General features: G+C 49.0%; 1 protein-coding gene across 1 annotated transcript in view; it reads right to left on the minus strand.

Annotated features, from left to right (window-relative positions):
* The window catches only part of STAB2 (stabilin 2), a 1,783,079-nt gene that overhangs the window by 1,296,502 nt on the left and 460,071 nt on the right, over window positions 1-26,506 (minus strand). The window contains exons 21-22 of the mRNA XM_069629923.1: window positions 21,270-21,356; window positions 13,401-13,512 (exon numbers count right to left, since the gene is read on the minus strand). Of these exons, the coding sequence (XP_069486024.1) occupies window positions 13,401-13,512; window positions 21,270-21,356 (199 nt within the window). The remainder of the gene's footprint in view (window positions 1-13,400; window positions 13,513-21,269; window positions 21,357-26,506) is intronic.

Genomic DNA, 26,506 nt, shown 5'->3' on the forward strand with positions numbered 1-26,506 from the left:
GCCCGTAAGGTGTTATCTTTCTTGGGCACAAAAAACAATAGAGAAGCTGCTGGTGATTGAGAGTGGCAAATAAACCCCTTCTCCAAGATTTCTCTCAAGTATTGTTTAAGGTGATCACACTCCTTTTCTATGAGCGCATAAATCCTACTGCAAGGTATTGGTGTCACAAGTCTCTCCCCTTCTCACCTGTTTTTGTTGTTTGCTTGCGACCTTCTTTGGTGACTTCTTTCGCACGGTCTGGGATTTGTATAAACCCGTGTGCTGGTCTTTGGATTCCAACGTGAGGATAACAATCCAACTCCAGGATACGTTCAGATGTCCAGGACGGAGACCAGGAAGGAACAATGTCCAAACTCGTAGACACGGAACGCCGTGACTCGAGCGCAGGCGAAAATCCAGGAAGTTAGAAGGTAAGTTTGAGGAAAAGAAGGAAGGAAGGGGAATTCAAGGAACCGGGAAACAGGATTCAGTAGAAAGCCCCAAGCGAACTCCGGCAACACACGTCCAACTACAGCAAGCGGTAGCTTTGAGACACGCAGAGCCGCGCAGGCATGTCTGTTTAGTAGAACGGAGTGCGTGGAACGCAAAGACTGGTAAGCAGCGTTCCGTGTCAAGCGGCCATGTTGGAAGGATTACTGCATTCAATCCCCTATGGGTCCGGTACCACGAAGTCCAGAAAGGACGTAGGCAACGGTTCATGACAGTATGCCTCCTCTGAAGCCAGCTCCTCTGGGTTTGCCTGGATGGATAAAATGGTATCTTCAAATCAGCCTTGGGGCATTCATGTTTCACACGGGTTCCCAGGTGCGCTCACTGGGAGGATAACCCTTCCACTCGACCAAATATTGTAATTGACCACATCGGTACCTAGAGTCACAGATTCTGGAGACTTCATATTCGAGTTGGTCATTGACAATCACTGGGGTAGATCTTGGAGCAGTTCGAGAGGGCTGAACATATGGTTTTAACAGAGAGGTGTGGAAGACTGGATGGATCTTTTTCCATGACTCTGGTAGTCGGATTCGAAAGGCCACTGGATTGACGATTTCTTTTATAGAAAAGGGCCCGTAATACCTGGGAGCCAATTTATTTGGTCGTAAGTGACGGGGAAGGAGTTTCGATGATAACCAGACTTTATCCCCTACTGCATAGGAAAGCCCAGGTCTTCTCTTGGAGTCAGCATAATGTTTAACGTCTCTTCGGGCCTTTTCTAGGTGTTCCTTTGCTTCCTTGTGCGCATTAATTAGTGTTTCAATCCAGTAATAAACCGCAGGAACTGGGGTAGGGTGTGGAAGAATGGACGGTAGGACTGAAGGATGAAATCCTTGACTACAGAAGAAAGGGCTGGTTTTAATGGCTGAATGATCCGAATTGTTGTAAGCAAATTCGGCCACAGGTATTAAGAGTGACCAATCATCCTGGACCTTGGTGGCAAAGCAACGAAGATACTGTTCCAGGGTTTGGTTTACTCTTTCAGTGGCTCCATTGGTCTGTGGGTGATAATCCGAAGACAAGGCACGCTGGATTCCCAGTATACGACATAACTGTTTCCAGAACTGAGATATGTACTGGGGTCCCCAGTCAGAAATGATCTTGGAAGGTAGCCCATGAAGCTGGAATATGTGTTCCAGGAAAATTCCAGCAAGTTCAGATGAGGATGGCAGTTTGTATAAAGGTGTGAAATGAGCCATATAAGTGAACAAACCAATGGTTACCATTATAGTTGTGTAGCCCCCTGGAAGAAGGTAGTTCCACAATGAAATCCGTGGCAATGATTTCCCAGGGTCTTGTAGGTATTGTTGGTTGGAGCAGGAGACCTGCTGGTCTTTTGTTATCATGTTTGTTCTGATTGCAGACTGCACATGTCTGAATATGGATCTTGATATCATTCTTCATCTTTGGCAACCAAAACTGTCTTTGTATTAGACGGAGAGTGTTGGTGATGCCACGGTGTCCTGAATGGAAAGTATCATGACATAGGCTTGTGATTTCTTGTCTCTGTCCAGGAGTGGGAATGACCAAGCGATTGTCCTTGAACAGGTATTCGTCCTTTGTTTTGAGATCCCATCAATTGTTTTTCTTAAACTCCTTCCAAGATTCAGAGGACTGGGTTTGAATTCGAATATCCTCCAGGAGGGTTATTGCTTGAGCAACAAATATTGTGTGGGGAAACATCTTAGGAAAGGTCCGATCTTCAAGGGGTTCATAATCAGGACATCTGGATAAGGCATTGGCTATAATGTTATGTGTTCCAGGGACATGATGGATCTGAAATTGGCATTGGGAAAAAAAGAAGGCCCAAGGGGCTTGACGACTGTTTCTACATTCTAGGGATTGCAGGACTTGGAGATTCCGATGGTCCGTGTGAACTTGTACTGGGTGTTTAGCTCCCAAAAGAAGATGACGCCAATCAGTGAAGGCTTGACTGATGGCTAGCAATTCGTTCTCCAGGACGGAATAATGAGTTTCACTGGGGGTCAAGGTGCGAGAGAGATAGGCGATGGGGTGTTCTAACTTGTTTCCAAGTTCCTGTTTCAGGACTGCCCCAATGGCGTAGTTGGAGGCATCAGTCTCGACAAGAAAAGGTCGATCAGTGTCGGATTGAGCTAGGATGGGAGCTTGTGTGAACTCCGACTTCAACTGCTGGAACGCCGAATCTTGGGCTGAGGTCCACAGAAAGGGGGTATGCTTCTTTAACAATGTAATGATAGGATGCACAATCTCAGATAATGCTGGTATACATTTCTGGTAGAAGTTAGCAAGCCCAAGGAAGGATTGAATTTGTTTTACAGTGGTTGGAACAGGCCAGGATAGAATGGAATCAACCTTTGAGGAGTCCATTCCAATTCCTTTTGGGCTAAGAACGAATCCGAGGTAGTGAACAGTTGATACATGGAAAAGACACTTCTCGGGTTTAGCCAGGAGTTTATGTTCACCTAGACGTTGTAAGACTGTCTTTACGTGCTCTTTACATTTCAGGTGGTCCTTGGAGTAGATCAGTATGTCATCCAGATATACAATGACGAATAGCAATAGCATATCAGAAAACACTCGATCCATAAAATGTTGGAAGACAGCTGGGGCATTAGCAAGTCCAAAGGGCATAACCAAGTATTCAAAATGGCCAAAGGGTGTTCTAAAGGCTGTTTTCCATTTGTTACCTTCCTTTATACGAATAAGATGATAGGCACCCCTGAGATCTAATTTTGTGAAGACGACTGCACCTCTGACTGCTTCCAGGATGTCCGAGATGAGAGACAATGGATAACGATCCTTGAGAGTGCACTGGTTAAGGCCACGGTAGTCCATACATGGCCTAAGGTCCTTGGAATCCTTCTTAGGAAAGAAGAAGAGGGAAGCGCCCGCTGGGGACTTGGAAGGTCAAATAGTTCCATTTTCAAAAGTTCGTGTCCAGGTATTCCCGGAGGGCCCTTTTTTCATGTTCGGATAGAATAAACATTCTTCCGAAGGGAATCACTGCTGAAGGCTCAGTGTCAATGGCACAATCCTCAGGTCTGTGGGGTGGTAGAGCTTGAACAATAGCAGTTTAGAACACATCTGAGTAAGCCTGATAGGCCCTGGGAATCCGGTGATGTTAGAGACAGTGACTGGAATTTGCTGGGTTTCTTGAGAGTCTTCAGAGGACCTTGGTAAGGTATCTAGGGACAAACAGTGAGACATACAATGTTCAGAACCAAGGAACAAGGAGCCTGCTGCCCAATTGATGTAGGGGTTATGCTTCTGTAACCAGGGCATGCCTAGAACCATTGGATAGTGGGCCGATCTTATAATGTCAAATTTAATCCTCTCTTGATGGTGGTTTATAGAAAGCAGGATCTCTTTAGTTTGAAGGATTATGGGTCCCGAAGACAGGGGTCTCCCATCAATAGCTTCTACAGGTTGCATTGTCTCTCGAATTTCATGTGGAATGTTGTGAGTAGTGACCCAATCATGATCTATGAATATGCCCATGGCTCCGCAATCCACTAACGCCGGGATGGGGTAAGATTCTTTCTTGGAAGGCGATAGGACTGCCTGTAAAATCACAAGATTATTTTGTCCAGGAGAGTTCAAGGAAGGAATTGATGTGGAGCAGACATCTCTCTCCCGAAACTGTGCCCCTTCTAGGATCGGGAGCTGGCGTTTCCCGAATGCCTTGGAGGAGCAATAGGGCACTCCCTCACGAGATGTTCATCAGAGGTGCAATACATACACAGACCAGTGTGAATCCGTCGCATTCTTTCTTGTGGGGTAATGGGTCCACAGAAGGCCCCCAGTTGCATGAGTTCTGGATCTGAGGTTGGAGAAGCTGTGGGCTCTGGTCTAGATGGGTGGTCTGTGACAGCCTTTTAGAAGGTTGACTTAGACTTCTTTTTCTCTGCCTTTCTTTCCTGGATTCGAAAGTCGATTTGCAAGGAAAGGTCCATGAGAGCCTGGAAGGAGTTTGGGCGAGCTACCCTGGCTAACTCGTCCTTTATTTCTTCATTCAGGCCTCTTCGGAAGAGGGTGAAGCGGGCTTCTTGAGACCAATCAGCTTCCTTCACAAGTTGTTTAAAGCGGGTCACATAGGTAAGCATATCCTGAGATCCTTGTTGAAATTCAAGCAAACATTCTTGAGCGCTGTAATCCTGCTCAGGGCGATCAAACATGGCCTTTAGGGCTTCCACGAACCCACCATAATTATCCAAGAGGGCGTCGCCCAAATTGACTAGGGGGTTGCCCAGGTCAAGGTGTTACCAGTGAGGTGTGAGATCATGAACCCCACCTTTGCTCTAGGAGTGGAAAAGTAGTATGGCTTGAAGGTGAAGTGTACCAAACATGAATCAAGGAAAGCACGGAGGGTCTTTGAAGAACCATCAAATTTGTCCACTACTCCTCCCAATAACACGCTTTCCTTAGTTGCAGAGTCACGTGACAAAACTAACTGCTTTAATGCAGCATTCTCAGCTTTAAGGTTCTGGACTTCTGTGGTTAGTTCCTGCATGCCTCGCATGAGGTCTTGAACCGCGGCTTCCATCTCTGTGTCTCTAACGTTTGGTAGGCGTCTCAATCTGTCACAAGTCTCTCCCCTTCTCACCTGTTTTTGTTGTTTGCTTGAGACCTTCTTTGGTGACTTCTTTCGCATGGTCTGGGATTTGTATAAACCCGTGTGCTGGTCTTCGGATTCCAACGTGAGGATAACAGTCCAACTCCAGGATACGTTCAGATGTCCAGGACGGAGACCAGGAAGGAACAATGTCCGAGCTCGTAGACACGGAACGTCGCAACTCGAGCGCGGGTGAAAATCCAGGAAGTTAGAAGGTAAGTTTGAGGAAAAGAAGGAAGGAAGGGGGATTCAAGGAACCGGGAAACAGGATTCAGTAGAAAGCCCCGAGCGAACTCCGGCAACACACGTCCAACTACAGCAAGTGGTAGCGTTGAGACGTGCAGAGCCGCGGGGTGTGTCTGTTTAGTAGAACGGAGTTGGTGGAACACTAAGACTGGTAAGCAGCGTTCCATGTCAAGCGGCCATGTTGGAAGGATTACTGCATTCAATCCCCTATGGGTCAGGGACCACGAAGTCCAGAAAGGACGTAGGTGACGGTTCATGACAATTGGAGCCCAAGCCTATAACTCAATCTTGCAATCATAACCTCTATGTGGAGGCAATTCCCCTGCCCCCACCTGATCAAACACATCCAGAAATTCCTGATACCTATAAGGTAGTTCCCCTATAGCCACACCAATAGTACAGAGCTGAAAACCTCCCTCGGCCAAACAACTTGCAATAGTCTTTTTAGGATTCCTAGGAATGTCGAACTCTGATCCTTTCAAATAATGTTATGGGCAGAAATGTGAACTAAAGTTTACTGTTCTTCTTCCCTAATCAATACTGGGGTACGTGAGCCATGGCATCCCTAAAATGAGTAGAAACTGAGGTGCATATATGAACTCAAAACTCAAATAGTAATTCTTCCTTGTGACCACCGTCCACTTCCACGCTGTCAGGGATGGCTGGCTGGCTGAGTAGTAAATAGGAAGAGTATGTACATAGAATTAACATTGTGGTTGCCCAAGTCAAGATGCAGAGAAAGAAACGTAATCTTATTGGTTTGAGGAACAATGCTATGTTTGGTTTGTCTGATTGGTGGAAAGGATAATGGTAGGATTCTTGGGAGGTGAGCAAGATTCTAAACTGCCTTTCATACAAAGTAATTCAGTGGCTGGTTGTATTTTAGTTAAGCTCCTTAAGTAAGGCCTTTCAGAGTTCAGAAGATTTACTAAAGAAGTAAGAAAATCTTTTGCTGAGCCAGAGAGATCAAGAAGACATCAGGTGGGATTGTTCCTTTTAAAAGCTTAAAGATTTCCACAGTGAACTTCCATTGTTTATCAGAAACTTAAAGAGTTTAGAAGTTTAAAGCTTACTGAGAGAAGGAACGTTTACAGTTTAAAGTTGTACACTGTGCAAAATGTTTTTCAAGACTGTTTAACATGCTCGCAAGTCTTCATGACTTCAGCAACGTTGTTGGGAGCGTGTGCGTATGAGAGCGCGTGTTGGATTGCGATAGAGCGCGAGTCCATATCAACTGAGCATGGGTGGTTTTTGGCGCAAGTATATTTTTCACGTAAGCGACGTTACGTAAGGGAGCGCGTGTTGGATTGCGATAGAGCGCGAGTCCATATTAACTGAGCGCGAGTAGTTTTTAGCGCGTGTATATTTTTCATGCGCGCAACGTTACGTAAGAGAGCGCGTGTAGGATTGCGATAGAGCGCGAGTCCATATTCACTGAGCGTGAGTAGATTTAGCACGTGTTTTGGTTGGCGATTGCGCACATAGTTTTTTCAGAGCGTGCGCGTGTTTCCGGTACGTGTGGAATTGTTTAAGTGCGCGTGTTTCACGTGCGCGTGTATTTGTTAAAGTGCGCGTGTAATTTTTAGCGCGCTGACAATTTTTTCACGTTTTGTGATTTCACGTGTTAATCGCATGAATGCAGTGAGAATTAAATACTTCAAGAAAAACTGTATTTCTCAGGAGTATTTGGAAATGTAAATTTTATGGAGTTAAGTGAACTTAAAGTCAAAGAAGAATATCTAAGGTTGTAAGGTGTTTGCAAGAGTCATCTTCTTCAGAATATTAAAGAGACTGGAATGGCTAGTGACAATATACACCGAAACATTACAAAAGCTTTCAAGATATTCTCTACAGACAATTAACTAACCTCCAAGTTCTAAACAGAGATATAAGAGGTAAAGAAGTTAGAGTTGTTTTAAAAAGAATAATTTAGAGAAAAGGGTTTACACTGATGTATAAGTAACCAAGTGTGTTTGTTACTACAGATACCAGAGCCTACCAGAAGGTTGCAGGGCTGCAGTGTCTCTGTTGTTATTTTATCCAAATTCCCCTTTCCCTTTCCTGGGGTTTTCAGCTCAGCTTTCACTTTAGGGTTGAGAGGTGAACTCTTGGTGAGGGTCTGTGGGGCCAGCATCAGCTCCTGTGGAATTCAGTCAAGCCGGACCCTGACACACGCATAAGGAACTGTCTCATGGGATATTGGTCATGAAGAGAGTTGGGTTCCATCAACTACTCGGACTTGCTCTCTCTCGGTCTTTGGTATTAACGGAATTCCTAATGATATGGCTAACCCCCAATCCATAACATGTCCAGTAGCCCCTGTATCAATAATGGCAGGCCTAGAGCACTTTAAATGTTTATCCACAAAAAAGGATAAGTGTATTGTATTGTATTGTGACGCATAAAAGTCTGAATTGAATGTGCCACCTGCTGTGATCTGCCAGTCGAAAGGTTGAAACCTACAATAAATCCTAGGACTGTCTTTAAGAAAATGCCCTTCTTTCTCACAATGCATACACAGCCCTTACTAAACTGATTTCTCTCTTTACTCCTTAGTTATGGGACCCCTGAGCTTCCTCACATGCTCCTGTGTTGCAACTGTCCTTGTAAACTCACTAATGTATTGTCCTCCCTTAGATCTAAAGAATTGGCTCTACGTGATAATGTTGCCTGGGTAAAAGTCAGCAATTACGCAACTTTTTTTTCTGCACCCCTAAAAGACTTCCCCTACATATTCTAGCACGGGATAATTTACTGTTATATACTCCTGGGTTAGAATATTTGGGGAAAGTGCCTGATTTTCTTGGGAGTGCAAATTTGAAGAAATGTTGCCTATGGCAACCCTTTCTCAGGTGACTTTATCATTGGATACCAATAGAATTTAGCAACTGACCTAGCCTCATGGTAAAACCTTCTGCATTCCACACTTCACTAGCTCAACCTAAAATCTACCTGCATGACTAGGTTAATTAACTCTTCACGTGTGGTGAGTCGATACACTATTACAGATAGTGCATCCTTTAGTTTGTCTCTTAAGCCTCTATAAAACAAGAAAGCCCTCTTCTCCTCTCGCCACCTACTCTCCAAGATCAAAGACTTAAAATGTGTAATATAGCTCTCCAGATCACCATTTCCCTACTTCAACTCCAGTAATTCACCATCTACTTCTTGAAAGACTTTAAGCTGATCAAACATCTTTCCAAATTCCTCCTTAAACTTTGCTAAATACTTCAGCGTAGAACTACCATGGCATACTGACAATACTGACAAAGCTGATGCTTCTCCTGGGAAAGATGAGAGAATAAATGCTATCTTTGAAAGCTTTGAAGAAAAGGCCTTAGGTGTACACAAGAAGTGCAATCCACAGAGTGTTAAAAATATTGAATACTTTTTAGGATCACCTTCAAAACACTCTGGTACAGCTACAGGATTAGAAGCATGATACGCCCCCTTAATATCTCTCACCCCAGCTCAGAAACTTCAGTAGACCTATTACTTAGAAGATTCTTTCCATCTTCATGAATTAACTCTGGAGGAACAATTCCCAATTCTGACTCTGGCGGTAGCAGATTTCTCTGACCCTGCAACATGTTTAGCTTCTGGCCCAACTCTGCCACTTGTCCACTCAAGGAAGCATTCACATTTCTCATAACTCAAAGTTCTTGCCTCAAATCTCTCAATACCTCCCCATAAGAATCCAAAGAAAATTCAGTGGGGTCCATATCAGCTCAGACGGGTAATAGCAGGCCTTTCATTTACTCAGGGCTGTACCTTGATTCCTGTGGAAGCTGCTGAGCACCACTGTTCTCCTCGTAGCGTTTTGCTCCAGGGTTATAGGTAAACCACTGGGCATGGGTCACCCCAAAGGGAAAGTGGAAGTGGATAAAATAAAAAACAACATAGGATTGAAGACCGTCAAAGAAATCACAACACACATACATTCTCTAGTGTAATCTAATTCTCCTACCCTGCTCCAGTCCTATCGCATACTTGTGACTCCTCAGCTTGTGCCTTGAGAAGTAGACTTACTTGCCCTTATAGCATAAGCTTTGTAATTATCTTCTATTCGAGGGTTCCTTACTAAATTAATAAATTATAACTTTGTACACTATACTATAGTTCTGTTTTGCTTCCCAAGTGTTTCTCCTATTAGCTTAGTCTAACTTCCTTGTATAGTAAAGTCTGCTTGACCTTGCACTCTTCAAATGTAGTCTCTTGTATTTATTTATTTCCCATACTTATTTTATTTTCTATTTGCTTTCCAAATAAACTTTATTTATAGAGTTAATGTTCTTGTTTTTGGTTTTCTGACTTGTAAAAACTGATGTCTTGAAATGCGCAACTTCAATGCATAGTTTTCAGCTACCGCCCCCAACAGTGATTGTTCACGTTAGGGAGATGAGTAATCCTTCTCCTCCCCAGATGACGCTCTACTTGATGTCACGCGCACGTTGCCCGCTTTCGGCCTCTATCAGCAATGTTGGTATCAGGCGCGTTGAAGTCTTTCTGCTCCCACAGTGATTTTCACACTGCTTTCTTCCCAACAGTTTCAAGACTAGCTACGCGGGCACTTATACCAATACTCACACTTGTAACCCACGCCTCATGGTGTGCGTGCCAAAAAAAAAAACGTGCCGCTTGTGTCACCCGCTGCTTCAGATTTGCAAGCAACGGAGAAAACACTGACTCAGCTCAGAAATAATTTCTTTCTCTAACATATTCATATTGAATCTTATCTTTAAACATTTCCCACATAAATGCTAATTCTAACATTACATAAATATTACATTTGTACATAACTGCTGGTCAATCTAGTTAATACACTGAAATGCAAAATGGTTTCAAAGGATAACACTCCCACCAGTATTAGAGTAATGCTCCAGTTCCTGTTGATAAATCTCTTCTACCAAAGTCTGCTTCCAGAAAGTTTCTTTTGAAGGCCCCCTCAAAGAGGAGCCCTTGACAAACTGGACTTTGGGCCTAATCACGAGTTGGGTGGTATCCCGGCTGTAATACCGCCCAACTGTAATAGTGTAGCACCCACCGGTCTGGCGGTATTACCTCCGGATCATGGGTGGAGCGCTAATGGTAAATCCCCATTCCCCATTGGGTCCATTGGATCCAATGGGCATTTTCAGCACTAATACAGCCGGCTGTAATACTGCCGAAAACAGGGCGCTAAGGGCCCGACTGGGATACTGCTCACCTTTATTTGCGTTGACCAAAGGGAGACCTTTTTTTATTATATGAGGCCTTTTGTTGGCTTTGGGCTTTACCAAGATGGTCTTGAACTAAGGCTTGGACAGCGGTCATGTGTTCTTTTAATCTGGCAGCTGTCTGTGAGAGTGGTATTGGGGCCCTTTCTCTTTCCTCCCATGTCTCTCGAAGCATATCTAAAACATCTCTGGCTTCTCGCCCATAGAGTAGTTAAAAGGGTGAGAAACAGGTAGAAGCTTGAGGGTTTTTTCTGATGGTGGCAAACAAGGCCCATGGAATCATCTGATCCCAGTTAGTGCCGTCATTATCGACTAACTTCTAAAAATGTTTTTTAGGGTCTTCTTAAATCGCTCAACCACTCCATCTGTTTGAGGATGATATACAGACGTCCTCAAGGTGGTTATATATAGTAGTTCTTTCACTTCCCCCATGAGATTACTCATAAAGGTGGTACCCCGATCCATTAGGATCTCTTTAGGGAAACCCACCTGAGAGAAAAAGGGGAGCAGATGCTTAAATATCTGTTGAGTGGTATTATTACAGAGAGGAAATGCCTCGGGATATCATTCAGCGTAATCATGTATTACCAGCACATATATGTTGCCCAATTTTGATTTTTCAAGTGGTCCAATAATGTCCATCCCAATCCCAGAGAAAGCTACTTTGATGATGGAGAGTGGGCTCATGGGGCGTGGTGGTGGCAAGTAAGTATTTGTACGTTGACAGATCCCACAAGTCTGGATAAAGTTCTTGGTATCCCCATGTATCCCAGGCCAATAGAATTTGCTAGCAATATGGGCCTGAGTTTTAGCTTGGCCTAGATGTCGTCCTGTAAGATGGGAGTGTGTGATCTCAAGCACTACCTGTCTGTGACTTCGGGGAATCACTAGTTGTACCTTTGGTAATCCCTCTGGAGTAACATCCCCTCTATCTAATAGTCCCTCTTTAAAGAAAAAACATGGACCCCTTTCTGTTCCTCAGATTCAGGTATAACTTGGACTAGGGCTTCTGCCAACAAGGGGTTGTTGTGCTAAGCAATGGCCCGATCTGGGAGCATTTCAGAATTCTCACCACTTGTTAGAGGTGGCTGGGAAGAAGTACTTTCTTTAGCAGCATCCCCAAAGCCTAAAGTATCCCTCTCAGTGGTATCGCTCTCAGCCTCCTCCTTGTGGATAGGTAACATTACCCTCACAAGTATTCCTTGGGCTATTTGATTGTCTGCCTGTATCTGAAAGGTTTCCTCTCTGTGACAGTGGAGCAGTTCCTTTATGTCTCCTCTAAAATCCAGATCTATCAATCCTGCAAGGACATCAGTGATAGAAAACACGCTAGTGGAAATATAACATATATCATTCATTTACACAATATGAATTGACATTATGTGCTGCAGGACATCACTGTTACTATTCCTTTTAATATTTTTATTTATTTATTTATAATTTATAAAGCGCCCAGCGGCACGGAGGCATCGTGGCGCTGTTACAGAAGGTTACTTAATAGAGTTAGGTCAGGTAATTAATAGGGAGTGAAACAGTAGTACATGTTCAGTGGCAATGTTGAGAGGGTTTTCCGAGGTTGCAGTGGAACAGTGTGGAGACAGTACATTTGTAGAAAGTATTAGTTAAATAACTTTATTTTTAGCAGCTTTCTGAACACTATGAGAGATTCTTCGCTTCTTAGTCTGAGAGGACGCGCATTCCAGCCTATTGGGGCTAGTACTTCAAAGCTGGTGCCACCAGCTTTAGCTCTGTTGAACGCTGGGACAGAGAGCAAGTGAGAGTATTGGTCACGTTTAGGTCTGTGGGCTGGAGCATGGTGTATTCTGTCTAGTAGGTAGACTGGGGCGGTCTGAGCGAGGCACTTGTGTGTGATGGTGAGGGCCTTGAATGTTATGCTTTCTTTGATTGGGAGCCAGTGGGCATTCTTTCTTGCCTGGGAGATGTGCTCTCTCTTAGAGATGCTGAGGGCGTTGTTTTGTGCAATCTCAAGTCTGTTAATGTTATTAGCAGAAGTGCCTATGAGAAGGATGTTACAGTAGTCAAGTTTTGCACCAATTGTGGCTCTCGCAATGTTAAGGAGATTGCTTATAGAACGGTGGGGTTTTACTGCATTTATGATTTTTGTGGTGAGGGCAGCGGCGGATGAGATGGCACTGACTTGCCTGTCCATAGTTGGAGTAGAGTCGAGGTAAACCCCAAGGGTTTTCACTGATGTGGAGGCTGTAATGGTAGTGTTCTCGATACTGAATGATTTGTACTTGTCATTTCGTTTTGTTAGGGCTTCTTTGGGGCCTACCAGCAAAATTTCTGTTTTTTCCCAATTTAAACAGAGCCCATTGGCTGCCATCCAGGCCTGGATGCATGCATATGTCAGCTGGAGGGTGTTGAAGTCTTGCTCGTAGTTCCCTGTTGGGGGAGAAGAATTTGTGTGTCATCGGCATAGTTTGTAAAAGCTATGCCGAATTCTTCTAAGTCTCTGAAAAGTGGGAGGGTGAACAGGTTGTAAAGGGTGGGGGCGGTAACGGATCCTTGTGGTACTACGCACTCAATAGGAGTTGGAGAAGCTGAGGCTTGGTCGGAAAAGACCCTCATAGCTCGGCCCTCCAAGAAGGAGGTGATCCAAGGTGGCCCGATCACCTATATATAGAGTGTGGAGCTTTTGAGCTCCTCCAGGTTTGACATGTGCAGGGGCTTTTTTTAAGGGTCTATACCTGTCCTTCTGCGCCCTCTTTTACAGTGAGTGTGTGGCTTTTTTTAACAGTTGAGTGATCACCCCAGGTACACTAGGGTCACTTTTTGTACTAAATGTGCTGTGACAATGAAAGACAAGAAGTAGCCATGACTATACTTACTTTTTTCACAGTTAGGTCCATATTTATCCAGATCATAACAATACTGACAAACAGTTCCTTTGAATCCTTTGTTGCACATGCACAACCCATCACCGTTGATTCCGTCGTTACACTAGAACAACAAAGACAAGAATTAAGGTTCAAGGCACCAGTGATCGAATCAAGAAGATTGGTAATTTCTATTCCATGAAATTCTCAGAGTTATGAATCGGCATCAGCAGTAGTTTATAATGTAAATTCAAAGGTAGAGTTACTGGTAATCGTCATTGTGTATTTAGAATGTCATTCCAGTTCTGTTAGATATTTTCATTGATAATGATAATCAACCGTGTACAAGGTATTGGCCAATGCATGGGTTGCACCTTAACAGGCGCTTTCCCAAGGCCCATAAAAAAGTGAAATGATCACCTGCCAGCAGCTCACTGTGCAGTTGTTTTCTACTTACCAGTTCATTTCCTTCTGAACCATTGTGATAGCTGGAGTGCTGAAGTAGAACACATTTCTTACCTCTGGGTAATGTTCTTTCTGATGGATGTTATTCCCACAGATTTCTCACCTATCTATCTCCCAGAGCAGCTGTTGTTCTGAAACATTTCTGCCACCAGGGGGTGCAGAGCGGCTCTGCATTGTCTTCGCTCAATGTCTCTACATGCACCACGCCAGACAGGAGATCTGGCTCCACTCAATGTCTCTACATGCCCCACGCCTGACAGAACGTCAGGGCCAGTATATATCAAGACGCCGAGCACCGTGACCTCAGTTCTGCCTTTTCCCCACTGATCACTCTGCCGCTGCTGGGCCACAGAAGGTAGGAATGTACACTAGCTATCTGCCAAGTGGGGCAGTTTGGGAGGGCTATGAGGAATCCAAGGACATTACCAAGAGGTAAGTAATTTGTTCTTCTAATGATTCTGTCCTTTCACAGATTCCTAATCTATGATAGACTCCCAAAGCAGTCCATAATCTGAAGCGGGAGGAGGGTAAAAAGATACTTCCTAAACCAGAAAAATCTGTAGGACTGCCCTGCCAAAGCGGGCATCCTGGCCCACAAGTGAATTCAAGCAGTAATGCTTAGCAAACGTGTGCAGAGATGCCCATTTTGCTGGCTGGCAAATGTCCAGGATGGGGACTCCCCTCTGTAGGGCAGAGGTGGCAGCCACTCCCCGGATAAAATGAGCCCTGAAACCCTCAGGCACATCCTTCCTGGCCAGATCATAGTATTCAGAGATGCAGAGAATGATCCACCACAACAGGGTCTGTTTGGCCGCATCCCTGCCAGCACGAGCACCAACGTAACCAAGGAAATGTTGGTCATCTTTCTTGGCCTCTCTAGTACAAGAGACATATAACTTGAGGGCCAGTACTGGGTCCAGTCAATGAAATCCTTCCTTCCCCTTGCTTGGAAGGCATGAGGTGGAGGAAAAAATACAGGAAGATGGATCTTCTGAGAGATGGAAATCTGAGACCACCTTTGGCAGAAAGGAGGGTCTCATTCTTAACGTCACCTTCTCTTTGGACAAAAGAAACAAATAGGCAGATAAAAAGGACAACGCCTGGAGCTTACTCCCCTGTCTCGCAGAAGTGATGGCAACCAGGAAAATCGCTGTAACGGTGAACAGACTAATAGAGCATGAACAGAGGGCCTAGAATGAAGCTTCCATAAAAAACATTAAAACTAAATTCAAACCGCTGTGGGCTTCTCACACAGCTGGAGCATTTGGGTTTTGAATGCCTCTCACTCCTCTCTCTCGGGGCACGCGTTCTCAGGAATGACTTATCCCGCTCCTCCAGCATCAGTCATGTCTGCTTCACCCCCTTCTTTTTCTTGTAGGAGGACACGGAGGACGAATGGTGCGACTCACAGCTAGAGTGGGACCGTTTCTTTGACTTCTTGTGATATCTGTCTTCCTTCTCAGGCAAGGGGTCTGCGGTAAAGGGGCCTAACGACTTGACAGTCCAATGGGCCGGTCTCTTGGATGGGGGCAATTTCGTTGATCATTCCCTGATTGACTTTGGGTTCATGAGCTGACAGAAGCTGCACTGCTCAATGTTGTGCTCCACCCCAGGACACCAGACGCAAATACTGTGTGGGTCTGTGATGGACATCTTCATGCCACAATCCTTGCAGCATTGAGTGTTTTGGGCCCCATATATTGGCATCAAAAGAGAAAACTCTTTTCAGTCACTGAAAAGGATGGCCTCCTGAACTGTGTGCTGAGTGCACGGAAACAAGGAACTGCAGTGTAGTTACAATAATTATCTATCACCAACGCCACTTCCAGAGTCGAGGAGTGACATGGTCGAGATATGATGGAGTCAAAGGCCGAAGCCGAGCTGCACTACGCCCTCGTCAAAGGTTTTCTGAGCAGGTGACGCTGGAGGGGTAGATGAGGAATCTGTAAGAGAATGCAGTACATTGAAATGGTACCTTTGGAGTCGTCTCTGGGGAGTCCTATGAATTATAACTCTTTTTCTTTGAGGAAGAAAAGTGATGTTGAGAGAAACTGCTGGGCGAACAGGACCCCTTATGGTGTTTCCTCTTCTTTTCTTTGTGGGCAGGAGATTTGTCCTCTGAATTCCTCTCTGTGGCCTGAGATCTTGACCGAGGCCTCTGGTCACATTTTCCTTGTGGGAATATGTGAAGAGTTTGGCTGCCCTATCCTGTAGGGCCTTTGGGTGCATATACAGGCACAAACTGCAGTGTTGGAACTCGTGGCCCTCCCCCAGACAGTACAGGCAGATCCCTGGGGCTCAGACACGATATCTGTCAACTGCAGTCCATGCAGGGCTTGAAACCTGAGGTCGTCACAGGATTGGGCATGATTACTCTTAGCAGTGTTTCAGAAGTGAACAGAGTGCAGGGAAAAAGGAACTGAGGTGACGGGGTGCAGCACATCTATACATACTGCCCCCGACATCATGTCCGGCGTGGTGCACATAGAGGCGTCAAGCGGAGCCAAAGTGGAGTTGACGCAGAGCTGCACTGTGCCCCCTGGAGACAGAAAAGTTGCAGAAAAACAGCTGTGCTAGCAGATAGATATTATAGATGCGGAATCCATTAGAAAATCCATGCAACATACCCCGGTGAGCCTGCAACTTGAGCAACTCTCACTTGGAATCTGGACTCAGAGGTGAGGCTAGCCCACTCTCCATCTGTGCTGCTAGAGACCCCGGCACAGGGCTAACTGCCTCTGAAGCCACTTACATCGCAGGAGGTTGCCTGGTATCCTGATTGACTCCACAGTCCCTCATGATCCCTCACAACCTCCCTCTGATGTGACATTCCCAATGTTTTCCACGTGTCAGGCCTCTACAGTGAAAGGCAATTTAAGGTAAAGGCACCAGCTGTTTGGCTTTACCCACAACTCTAGTTCCCAGACAAACCCCCTGCTCCGATTGGTTTTGCACCAACCTGGAAACATAAGCAGCACTCCTCTCATTACACTCAAATAACAATGTAAACATTCCAGGTCTCAGCGTACCCTACTCTCCCCTCTCAATGTCCTCTCTCTTCCGTTCTCTATGGGCTTCCGCCTGCCCCCTGATCTGTCCCCCCTCAATGTCCTCTCCCTTCCTTTCTCTATCGGCCTCTGCCTACCCCCTGATCTGTCCCCCCTCAATGTCCTCTCCCTTCCTTTCTCTATCGGCCTCTGCCTACCCCCTGATCTGTCCCTCCTCAATGTCCTCTCTCTTCCGTTCTCTATGGGCCTCCGCCTGCCCCCTGATCTGTCCCCCCTCAATGTTCTCTCTCTCATCCATTCTCTATGGGCCTTCGCCTGCCGCCTGATCTGTCCCCCCTCAATGTCCTCTCTCTTCCGTTCTCTATGGGCCTCCGCCTGCCGCCTGATCTCTCCTCCCTCAATGTCCTCTCATTTCCGTTCTCTATGGGCCTTCACTGCCCTCTGATCTGTCCCCCCTCGATGTCCTCTCTCTTCCGTTCTCTATGGGCCTCCACCTGCCCCCTGATCTTTACCCCCCTCAATGTCCTCTCTCTTCCGTTCTCTATGGGACTTCGCCTGCCGCCTGATCTCTCCCCCTCAATGTCTTCTCTCTTCTGTTCTCTATGGGCCTCTGCCTGCCCCCTGATCTGTCCCCCTTTCAATGTCCTCTATCTTCCATTCTCTATGGGCCTTTGCCTGCCCCCTGATCTGTCCCCCCTCAATGTCCTCTCTCTTCCGTTCTCTATGGGCCTCCGCCTGCCCCCTGATCTCTCCCCCCTCAATGTCCTCTCTCTTCCGTTCTCTATGGGCCTCTGTCTGCCCCCTGATCTGTCCCCCCTCAATGTCCTCTCTCTTCCGTTCTCTATGGGCCTCCGCCTGCGCCCTGATTTCTCCCCCCTCAATGTCCTCTCTCTTCCATTCTCTATGGGCCTTCACTGCCCTCTGATCTGTCCCCCCTCGATGTCCTCTCTCTTCCGTTCTCTATGGGCCTCCACCTGCCCCCTGATCTTTACCCCCCTCAATGTCCTCTCTCTTCCGTTCTCTATGGGACTTCGCCTGCCGCCTGATCTCTCCCCCTCAATGTCTTCTCTCTTCTGTTCTCTATGGGCCTCCGCCTGCCCCCTGATCTGTCCCCCTTTCAATGTCCTCTATCTTCCATTCTCTATGGGCCTTTGCCTGCCCCCTGATCTGTCCCCCCTCAATGTCCTCTCTCTTCCGTTCTCTATGGGCCTCCGCCTGCCCCCTGATCTCTCCCCCCTCAATGTCCTCTCTCTTCCGTTCTCTATGGGCCTCTGTCTGCCCCCTGATCTGTCCCCCCTCAATGTCCTCTCTCTTCCGTTCTCTATGGGCCTCCGCCTGCGCCCTGATTTCTCCCCCCTCAATGTCCTCTCTCTTCCATTCTCTATGGGCCTTCGCCTGCCGCCTGATCTCTCCCCCTCAATGTCCTCTCTCTTCTGTTCTCTATGGGCCTCCGCCTGCCCCCTGATCTGTCCCCCTTTCAATGTCCTCTCTCTTTCGTTCTTTATGTGCCTCTGCCTGCCCCCTGATCTCTCGCCCTCAATGTCCACTGTCTTCAGTTCTCTATGGGCCTCCGCCTGCCCCCTGATCTGTCCCCCCTCAATGTCCTCTCTCTTCCGTTCTCTATGGGCCTCCGCCTGCCCCCTGATCTGTCCCCCCTCAATGTTCTCTCTCATCCATTCTCTATGGGCCTTCGCCTGCCGCCTGATCTGTCCCCCCTCAATGTCCTCTCTCTTCCGTTCTCTATGGGCCTCCGCTGCCCTCTGATCTGTCCCCCCTCAATGTCCTCTCTCTTCTGTTCTCTATGGGCCTCCGCCTGCCCCCCGATCTGTCCCCACTCAATGTCCTCTCTCTTCTGTTCTCTATGGGCGCCCGCCTGCCCCCTGATCTGTCCCCCCCAAATGTCCTCTCTCTCTTCCGTTCCCTATGGGCCTCCGCCTGCCCCCTGATCTCTCCCCCTCAATGTCCTCTCTCTTCCATTCTCTATGGTCCCCCGCCTGCCCCCTGATCTGTCCCCCCTCAATGTCCTATCTCTTCTTGTCTCTACAGGCCTTTGCCTGCCCCCTGATCTGCACCCCCTCAATGTCCTCTCTCTTCCGTTCTCTATGGGCCTCCTCCTGCCCCCTGATGTCTCCCCCTCAATGTCCTCTCTCTTCCAATCTCTATGGGCCTCCGCCTGCCCTCTGATTACTCCCCCCTAAATGTCCTCTCTCTTCCGTTCTCTATGGGCCTCCGCCTGCCCCCTGATCTCTCCCCCCTCATTGTCCTCTCTCTTCTGTTCTCTTTGGGCCCCCGCCTGCCGCCTGATCTCTCCCCCCTCAATGTCCTCTCTCTTCCGTTCTCTATGGGCCTTCGCTGCCCTCTGATCTGTACCCCTCAATGTCCTCTCTCTTCCGTTCTCTATGGGCCTCCGCCTGCCCCCTGATCTGTCCCTCCTCAATGTCCTCTCTGTTCCGTTCTCTATGGGCCTCCGCCTGCCCCCTGATCTGCCTCCCCTCAATGTCCTCTCCATTTTTCTATTGGGCTCCGCCTGCCCCCCGATCTGTCCCCCTCAATGTCCTCTCTCTTCCGTTTTCTATGGGCCTTCGCTGCCCTCTGATCTGTACCCCCTCAATGTCCTCTCTCTTCCAGTCTCTATGGGCCTCCGTCTGCCCCCTGATCTGTCCCCCCCTCAATGTCCTCTCTCTTCAGTTTTCTATGGGCCTCCGCCTGACCCCTGATCTGTCCCCCCTCAATGTCCTCTCTCTTCCCTTCTCTATGGGCCTTCGTTGCCCTCTGATCTGTACTGCCTCAATGTCCTCTCTCATCAGTTCTCTATGGGGCTCCACCTGCCGCCTGATCTGCCCGCCCTCAATGTCCTCTCTCGTCCGTTCTCTATGGGCCTCTGCCTGCCCCCTGATCTCTCCCCACTCAATGTCCTCTTTCTTCCGTTCTCTATGGGCCTCCGCCTGCCCTCTGATCTCTCCCCCCTCAATGTCCTCTCTCTTCCAGTCTCTGTGGGCCTCTGCCAGCCCCCTGATCTGTCCCCCCTCAATGCTCTCTCTCTTCCGTTCTCTATGGGCCTGGCCCCTGATTTCTCCCCCCTCAATGTCCTCTCTCTTCTGTTCTCTATGGGCCTTCGCCTGCCCCCTGATTTGTCCCCCTCACTGTCCTCTCTCTTCTGTTCTCTATGGGCCTCAGCCTACCCCCTGATCTGTCCCCCCTCAATATCCTTTCTCTTCTGTTCTCTATGGGCCTTTGCCTGCCCCCAGATCTGTCCCCACTCAACGTCCTCTCTCTTCCGTTCTCTATGGGCCTTCGCCTGCCCCCTGATCTGTCCCCCCTCAATGTCCTCTCTCTTCCGTTCTCTATGGGCCTCCTCCTGCCCCCTCCTCCCCCCTGATCTGTCGCCCCTCAATGTCCTCTCTCTTCCATTCTCTATGGGCCTTCGACTGCCCCCTGATCTCTCGCCCCTCAATGTCCTCTCTCTTCTGTTCTCTATGGGCCTCCGCCTGCCCCCTGATCTGTCCCCCCTCAATGTCCTCTCTCTTCCGTTCTCTATGGGCCTCCGCCTGCCGCCTGATCTCTCGCCCCTCAATGCCCTCTCTCTTCCGTTCTCTATGGGCCTCCGCCTGCCGCCTGATCTCTCGCCCCTCAATGTCCTCTCTCTTCCGTTCTCTATGGGCCTCCGCCTGCCCCTGATCTCTCGCCCCACAATGTCCTCTCTCTTCTGTTCTCTATGGGCCTCCGCCTGCCCCCTAATCTGTCCCCCCTCAATGTCCTCTCTCTTCCGTTCTCTATGGGCCTCCGCCTGCCGCCTGATCTCTCGCCCCTCAATGCCCTCTCTCTTCCGTTCTCTATGGGCCTTCGCCTGCCCCCTGATGTGACCAGGGCTCCTCTTTTTCACTCCCCTGGGTCTCCCTTGCCCTACTGTGGTCCCACCTACCCACTAGAACCTCATTACCCTGACCGTCTCCCCCTTAGTCATTACCGCACCTTGGGGTGAAAGGTAGGGGAGTCACAGTGGTCGATGCTGAGGCTGGTGGTGGCAGGGAGGAGCCCGTGGCTCACCTTACCTCACCCTAGTCTTGTGGCAGTGGCTTTTCTCCTGGAGCTAACTCCACTGTCCCTGCGCAGTATTCCCCGGGCTCCTGGCACTGAAGTCCAACACAGACATGGCCCTGAAAGACTCCCCGGCAGCATGAGAAGAAGCTCTCATTTTAAACTGCAGCGAGTGTGGATGTCAGGAATACCAAAGAGTTCTAGAAAGGGAGTGCAACTAGTCACCCTGAGGAATCCTTCCCTTCGCTGGTCTAAGCTTGCCAGCAGCAGAACCAGCGGCGAGCAAAGAGCAAGCAGCTCTAGAGCGCCTGGCCCACTCCCTCTGCTCTCTCCCCAGGCCACAGCCATTGCGCCCAGAGACTGCACCTACCTTCCCGTTGTCCGAGCATGGCCTGGAGAACCCTCCTGGGCATTGCAAGCATTCTGGGCCATAGAAGCCACTGCAGCAGCGCGGCACCTGTGGAATGGAGACAGGAAGGTTGGTCTGACACGGAAGCGATACAGTTGCATAAAGATTACGTTTGGATGACGCACACTGGTCACTTGGGAATCCCAAATTCCACCACAAACCTATGGTGGGATTTAGAAACCGCAAGAGCCAATCAGAACTGGCATAGCAAATAGAAAACCAGCACTGGCAAAGCCAAAATGTGTGCCATTTAAATATGCACTGTATTAACATTTGCCAGGTATTGCCAACATATGCTCAGCTACTTGCGCCTTCTGGCAGCTACTGGCCACATATATCCAATCAGTTACTTCAAATGTCCAGGTGCACAAACCACTGGCATGAATTTCCTTGAAATGCAAAGTTACTCAAGTGTGTGAGGTGGAGGGATCAGTGTGTGTGTTTTTTGGGCAGTGATGGAGAGGGACAGTGTGGGTGAGAGCTGTGTATGGGGGCAGCAAGTTTGGGTGTGGAGTGTGTGGGCAGTGTGTGTAGAAAGTGTGTGTGAGGGAACTGTGTGGGGTCAGTGGGTGTGAAGGGGCAGTGCATGTGTGTGTGTGTGGGGCAGCAGGCTTGTAAAAAAGGCCATCCAGGCCGTGTGAGCGCCCCCATTGCTGCCCGTAACTCCCTCCTGCTTCTCCCTCGCTCCGCCCGCCTCCCAGGCCCTCCCACCCCTGTGATTGGCTGTCTTCTCCGTTGCTTCCTCGGGTCTAGTGACCCTGACCCAAGACCTTCCTCCATTATCACCGGAGCCTAGCAGGTGAATGGGGCTCTTAGAGCGACCCCATTTTTTGTAAAAAAGGCCATCCAGGCCGTGTGAGTGCCCCCATTGCCGGCCGTAACTTCCTCCTGCTTCTCCCACTTTCCGCCCACCTCCAAGGCCCTCCCACCCCTGTGATTGCCTGTCTGCTCTGTTGCTTCCTCGGGTCTAGTGACCCTGACCCAAGATCTGCCTCCATTATCACCGGAGCCTAGCAGGTGAGTGGGGCTCTTAGAGCGACCCCATTTTTTGTAAAAAAGGCCATCCAGGCCGTGTGAGTGCCCCCATTGCCGGCCGTAACTTCCTCCTGCTTCTCCCTCTTTCAGCCCACCTCCAAGGCCCTCCCACCCCTGTGATTGCCTGTCTGCTCTGTTGCTTCCTCGGGTCTAGTGACCCTGACCCAAGATCTGCCTCCATTATCACCGGAGCCTAGCAGGTGAGTGGGCCTCTTAGAGCGACCCCATTTTTTGTAAAAAAGGCCTTGGTCCATACCTCCATCTTGTTTGCCCCACAGCCCCTGCCATGGTTCCCATTCTTCCCGCGCCTCTGGTTCTCTCCCCCTCTCTCCACCCGCCTCCCTGCCTGCCCCCCATCGAGCGATTGGCTCATTCTGCACTCTTAAGCCACGTTCCCAGGGCAGACCTCTGCCCGGCAGCCCTTGCAGTTAAGGGCCCTAAGGCAAAGGGCGGCTACTACATTGGCGGCTCCAAGATGTGTCTGCAGGTGGCCGCAGGGGAAGCCAATGAAGCCAGCAGCCAACAGACACCAACAAAACTGTAAGTGTGGCATGGGTGAGGTGTAGAACAATAACTCTACTCCAGAAAGTCCTTGCCACTCTACCTTACCTCTCCATAACGTAGACTGCCATAGAATTACAACATGCATACTTAGAGAGATTTGTGACCACCAGCCTAAATCCATTCTTGGCTGGACTGTAACTGTTACATTGCATGACGCACTAACATACTAGCCAATGTTAACTAGTGCCACACCTATAGGATACGGTCAAGATTAGCCTGCGTCACCTTTAGGCGGGTGTAATAATGTTAGAATGTGCCAGACTTAGATGGAATTCTTAACTTTAACTTGTGTCGCATCTAGATAGAAATGTGAATGTTAGCATGCGCCACACTTAAATGAAACTGTGAATGATGAAAAGTGCAACACTTGAATGGAATCGTGATCACTAGCCTGCCTCACATCTAGACAGAATATTGAAATTAGCAAGCGCCACACCCCGGTGGAATAGTGAATGATAGCAAGCACCACACCTAGACATAATTGCAAGGACAGCTATGCCAACTAACCAATCCACTAACAATTTCACTCCTCTGCATACACCTGTCAAACTCTAACCAAACACAACCACAAGCCTAAAACGCAGCAATCCGCACAAACTTCACTACACTGCAACAACAAAACAAACCACACATAGACTCGCACAACAGCACACGACGACTACCGACCATAAAACACCCCAAGCCCAGCCAATGGACGCACCGGGCTGAGGCTGCCAACAGCACATCACTGCTATCTTGCACTCTTCCAGCTTATTCCCACTAACTCACTCCCTCGCCCTCTTTCAGAGCCGCCAAAGCACCAGGGGACCACTCCGGTGGTGATAGTGTGCGGTACAAATATCCTTTAACATTAACATTAACATATGTATGGGGAAGCATATGTGGAAGCAGTATGTGCATGGTACAGTGTGTGCAGATGTGTATGTGTGTGTGGGGCCATGCTTAGTTTGTAGGGGTAGAGTGTAGGGGCAGTGTTAGTGTGCGGCAATGTGTGTGGAGGGGAGTAGTTTAGTTTGTGTACCAAACGGGTGCATATGTGAGGCTGGCCAATGTGTGTGAGAGGAAGTCTTCATCAGGGAGAGGTGTGTGGGGGACGAGTGTGTGTGGTTGGGCAGTATGGGTCTGTGTGTGGGAGTAGAAGTAATGTGTGTGGGCAATAAGTATGTGTGGGAAGTAGGTGTGTGTGGGAGGAGTCTCTGGGGGCAGTGTGTGAGGGTTTGTGTGTATGAGGGAAGAAAGTGTACAAGTGTGGGGAAAGTGTATATGGGGCATTGTGTTTAGGGCCAGTGTGTGTGTGTTTGGTAAGCATGTGTGTTAGTGGACAGGATGTATGTGTGTGTATGGGCAGTGGGTGTGTGGAAGTGGGTTTGTGCAATGTGTTGCTGGGAATAGTGTCTGAGTGGGGGGGTCAGAGTGTAGTAGTGAAGGGCATGTTTGAAGGAAGTGTGCGTGGCTGAGTGGAAGTTTGTGTGGGGGAGTTGCGGTGTGTTGGGGAGACGCAGTGTGAATGGGGGAAGTGGCTATGTGCGTGTGGGCAGACAGTTTGTGTTTGTGGAGGAAGAAGTGTAATTGTGACGGCACTGTCTTTAAGCAGTGTTTGTATGGGGGAAATGTGAGGGGCAGTGTGTGAGTACTGTGTGTCAGAGCAGTGTATGGAGGGATAGTGTGTGGTGGCAGTATTACTGGGAGTAGTGTGTGGGAGGATTTGTGCATGGGGCCATTTACATTGTGTGTGGGCAATACATTTTGGCAGTGTAGGGCTGTCAGTGTGTTTGGGCGGCAGTGTGACTGGGGCCATGGTGTTTGGGTGTATTGTGTGTGGGAGGCATATGTGGGAGGAGTGTACATTGGGGCAGCGTGAGGGACCAGTGTGTGTATCTATGTATGTGTGTGTGTGTCAATGTGTAGAAAGGCTCAGGAAGGCGGAGGACCAAGGTGCTATTAGCACCTTGGTCCATGCCGGTAAAATACCGGCACCGCCTTGGTGGAAAGGGGAATTACCCCCCCATTCCAAGGTTGGCGGGGCGGTAATTCCCCCTTCCACCACTGCCCTTCCCCATTTCCATTTTCGCCCCATAGGGGATACTGGGAATGGGGAAGGTGCTAATTACGGCACCGCAATTTTGCGGTGCCATAATTAGCACCAAGGTCCCTTAGCGGGTTGGTTTTTAACGCCTGCAAAAAGCAGGCGTTAAAGCACCAACCTGCTAAGGGACCTCGTAGTAAGGCGGTAATGGTTAACGGTCACCGTTACCATTAACGGTGACCGTTAACCATTACCGCCTTCCGTGTAATGAGGACCTGGGCCTCATTACGAGTGTGGCGGTCCGGAATTAAGGGTGCCGGTAGCAACGTACCAGCACCTATTCCGGACCGCCAGACTACAAGCCTGGGGGCGGGGCCGTTGCACCCAGCAGGTCTGACCACAGAGTTTTCGCGGATGCAACGGTGGTGGTGCTTCCATCTCCCCGCTCACATAGAGTTCTATGGGGCTGCATGGGAATGGGGATTAACCTTTGCCGGCACACGACCTCCCGATCTGCCGGGACTTGTAATGTCCCAGTGGCACCGGAAGTCAGGCGCAGATAAAGTGTTCCCAAGTCTGGCGGCAACCCACCAGAAGCACGAGCAAGGTTACTGCAGGACTCATAATGAGCCAGCCTTATGAGAAGTGCTCTGGACTGACAACATGGCAAAAGAGTCTGCAATGGCCTTCGTTTGGGTGGAAAGAGGCATGGGTGGGGAATGAAGTCACACAGGCCTAGCATGGGGCAGGGGTGGGGAATGAAGTCACACAGGCCGAGCATGGGGCATGGGTGGGGAATGAAGTCACACAGGCCGAGCATGGAGCAGGGGTGGGGAATGAAGTCACACAGGTCCATCATGGAGCAGGGGTGGGGAATGAAGTCACACAGGTCGATCATGGAGCAGGGGTGGGGTATGAAGTCACACAGGCCGAGCATGGGGCAGGGGTGGGGAATGAAGTCACACAGGCCCAGCATGGGGCAGGGGTGGGGAATGAAGTCACACAGGCCGAGCATGGGGCAGGGGTGGGGAATTAAGTCACTCAGGCCGAGCATGGGGCAGGGGTGGGGAATGAAGTCACACAGGCCAAGCATGGGGCGGGGGTGGGGAATGAAGTCACACAGGCCGAGCATGGGGCATGGGTGGGGAATGAAGTCACACAGGCCGAGCATGGGGCAGGGGTGGGGAATGCAGTCACACAGGCCGTGCATGGGGCAGGGGTGGGGAATGAAGTCACACAGGCCGAGCATGGGCCAGGGGTGGGGAATGAAGTCACACAGGCCGAGCATGGGGCAGGGGTGGGGAATGAAGTCACACAGGCCGAGCATTGGGCAGGGATGGGGAATGAAGTCACACAGGCCGAGCATGGGGCAGGGGGGATGAAGTCACACAGGCCGAGCATGGGGCAGGGGTGGGGAATGAAGTCACACAGGCCGAGCATGGAGCATGGGTGGGGAATGAAGTCACACAGGCCGAGCATGGGGCAGGGGTGGGGAATGAAGTCACACAGGCCGAGCATGGGCCAGGGGTGGGGAATTAAGTCACACGGGCCGAGCATGGGGCAGGGGTGAAAA

This window comes from Ambystoma mexicanum, chromosome 12, assembly GCF_040938575.1.
Source record: "Ambystoma mexicanum isolate Mex_15411 chromosome 12, UKY_AmexF1_1, whole genome shotgun sequence".
NCBI classification, from domain to species: Eukaryota; Metazoa; Chordata; class Amphibia; order Caudata; family Ambystomatidae; genus Ambystoma; species Ambystoma mexicanum.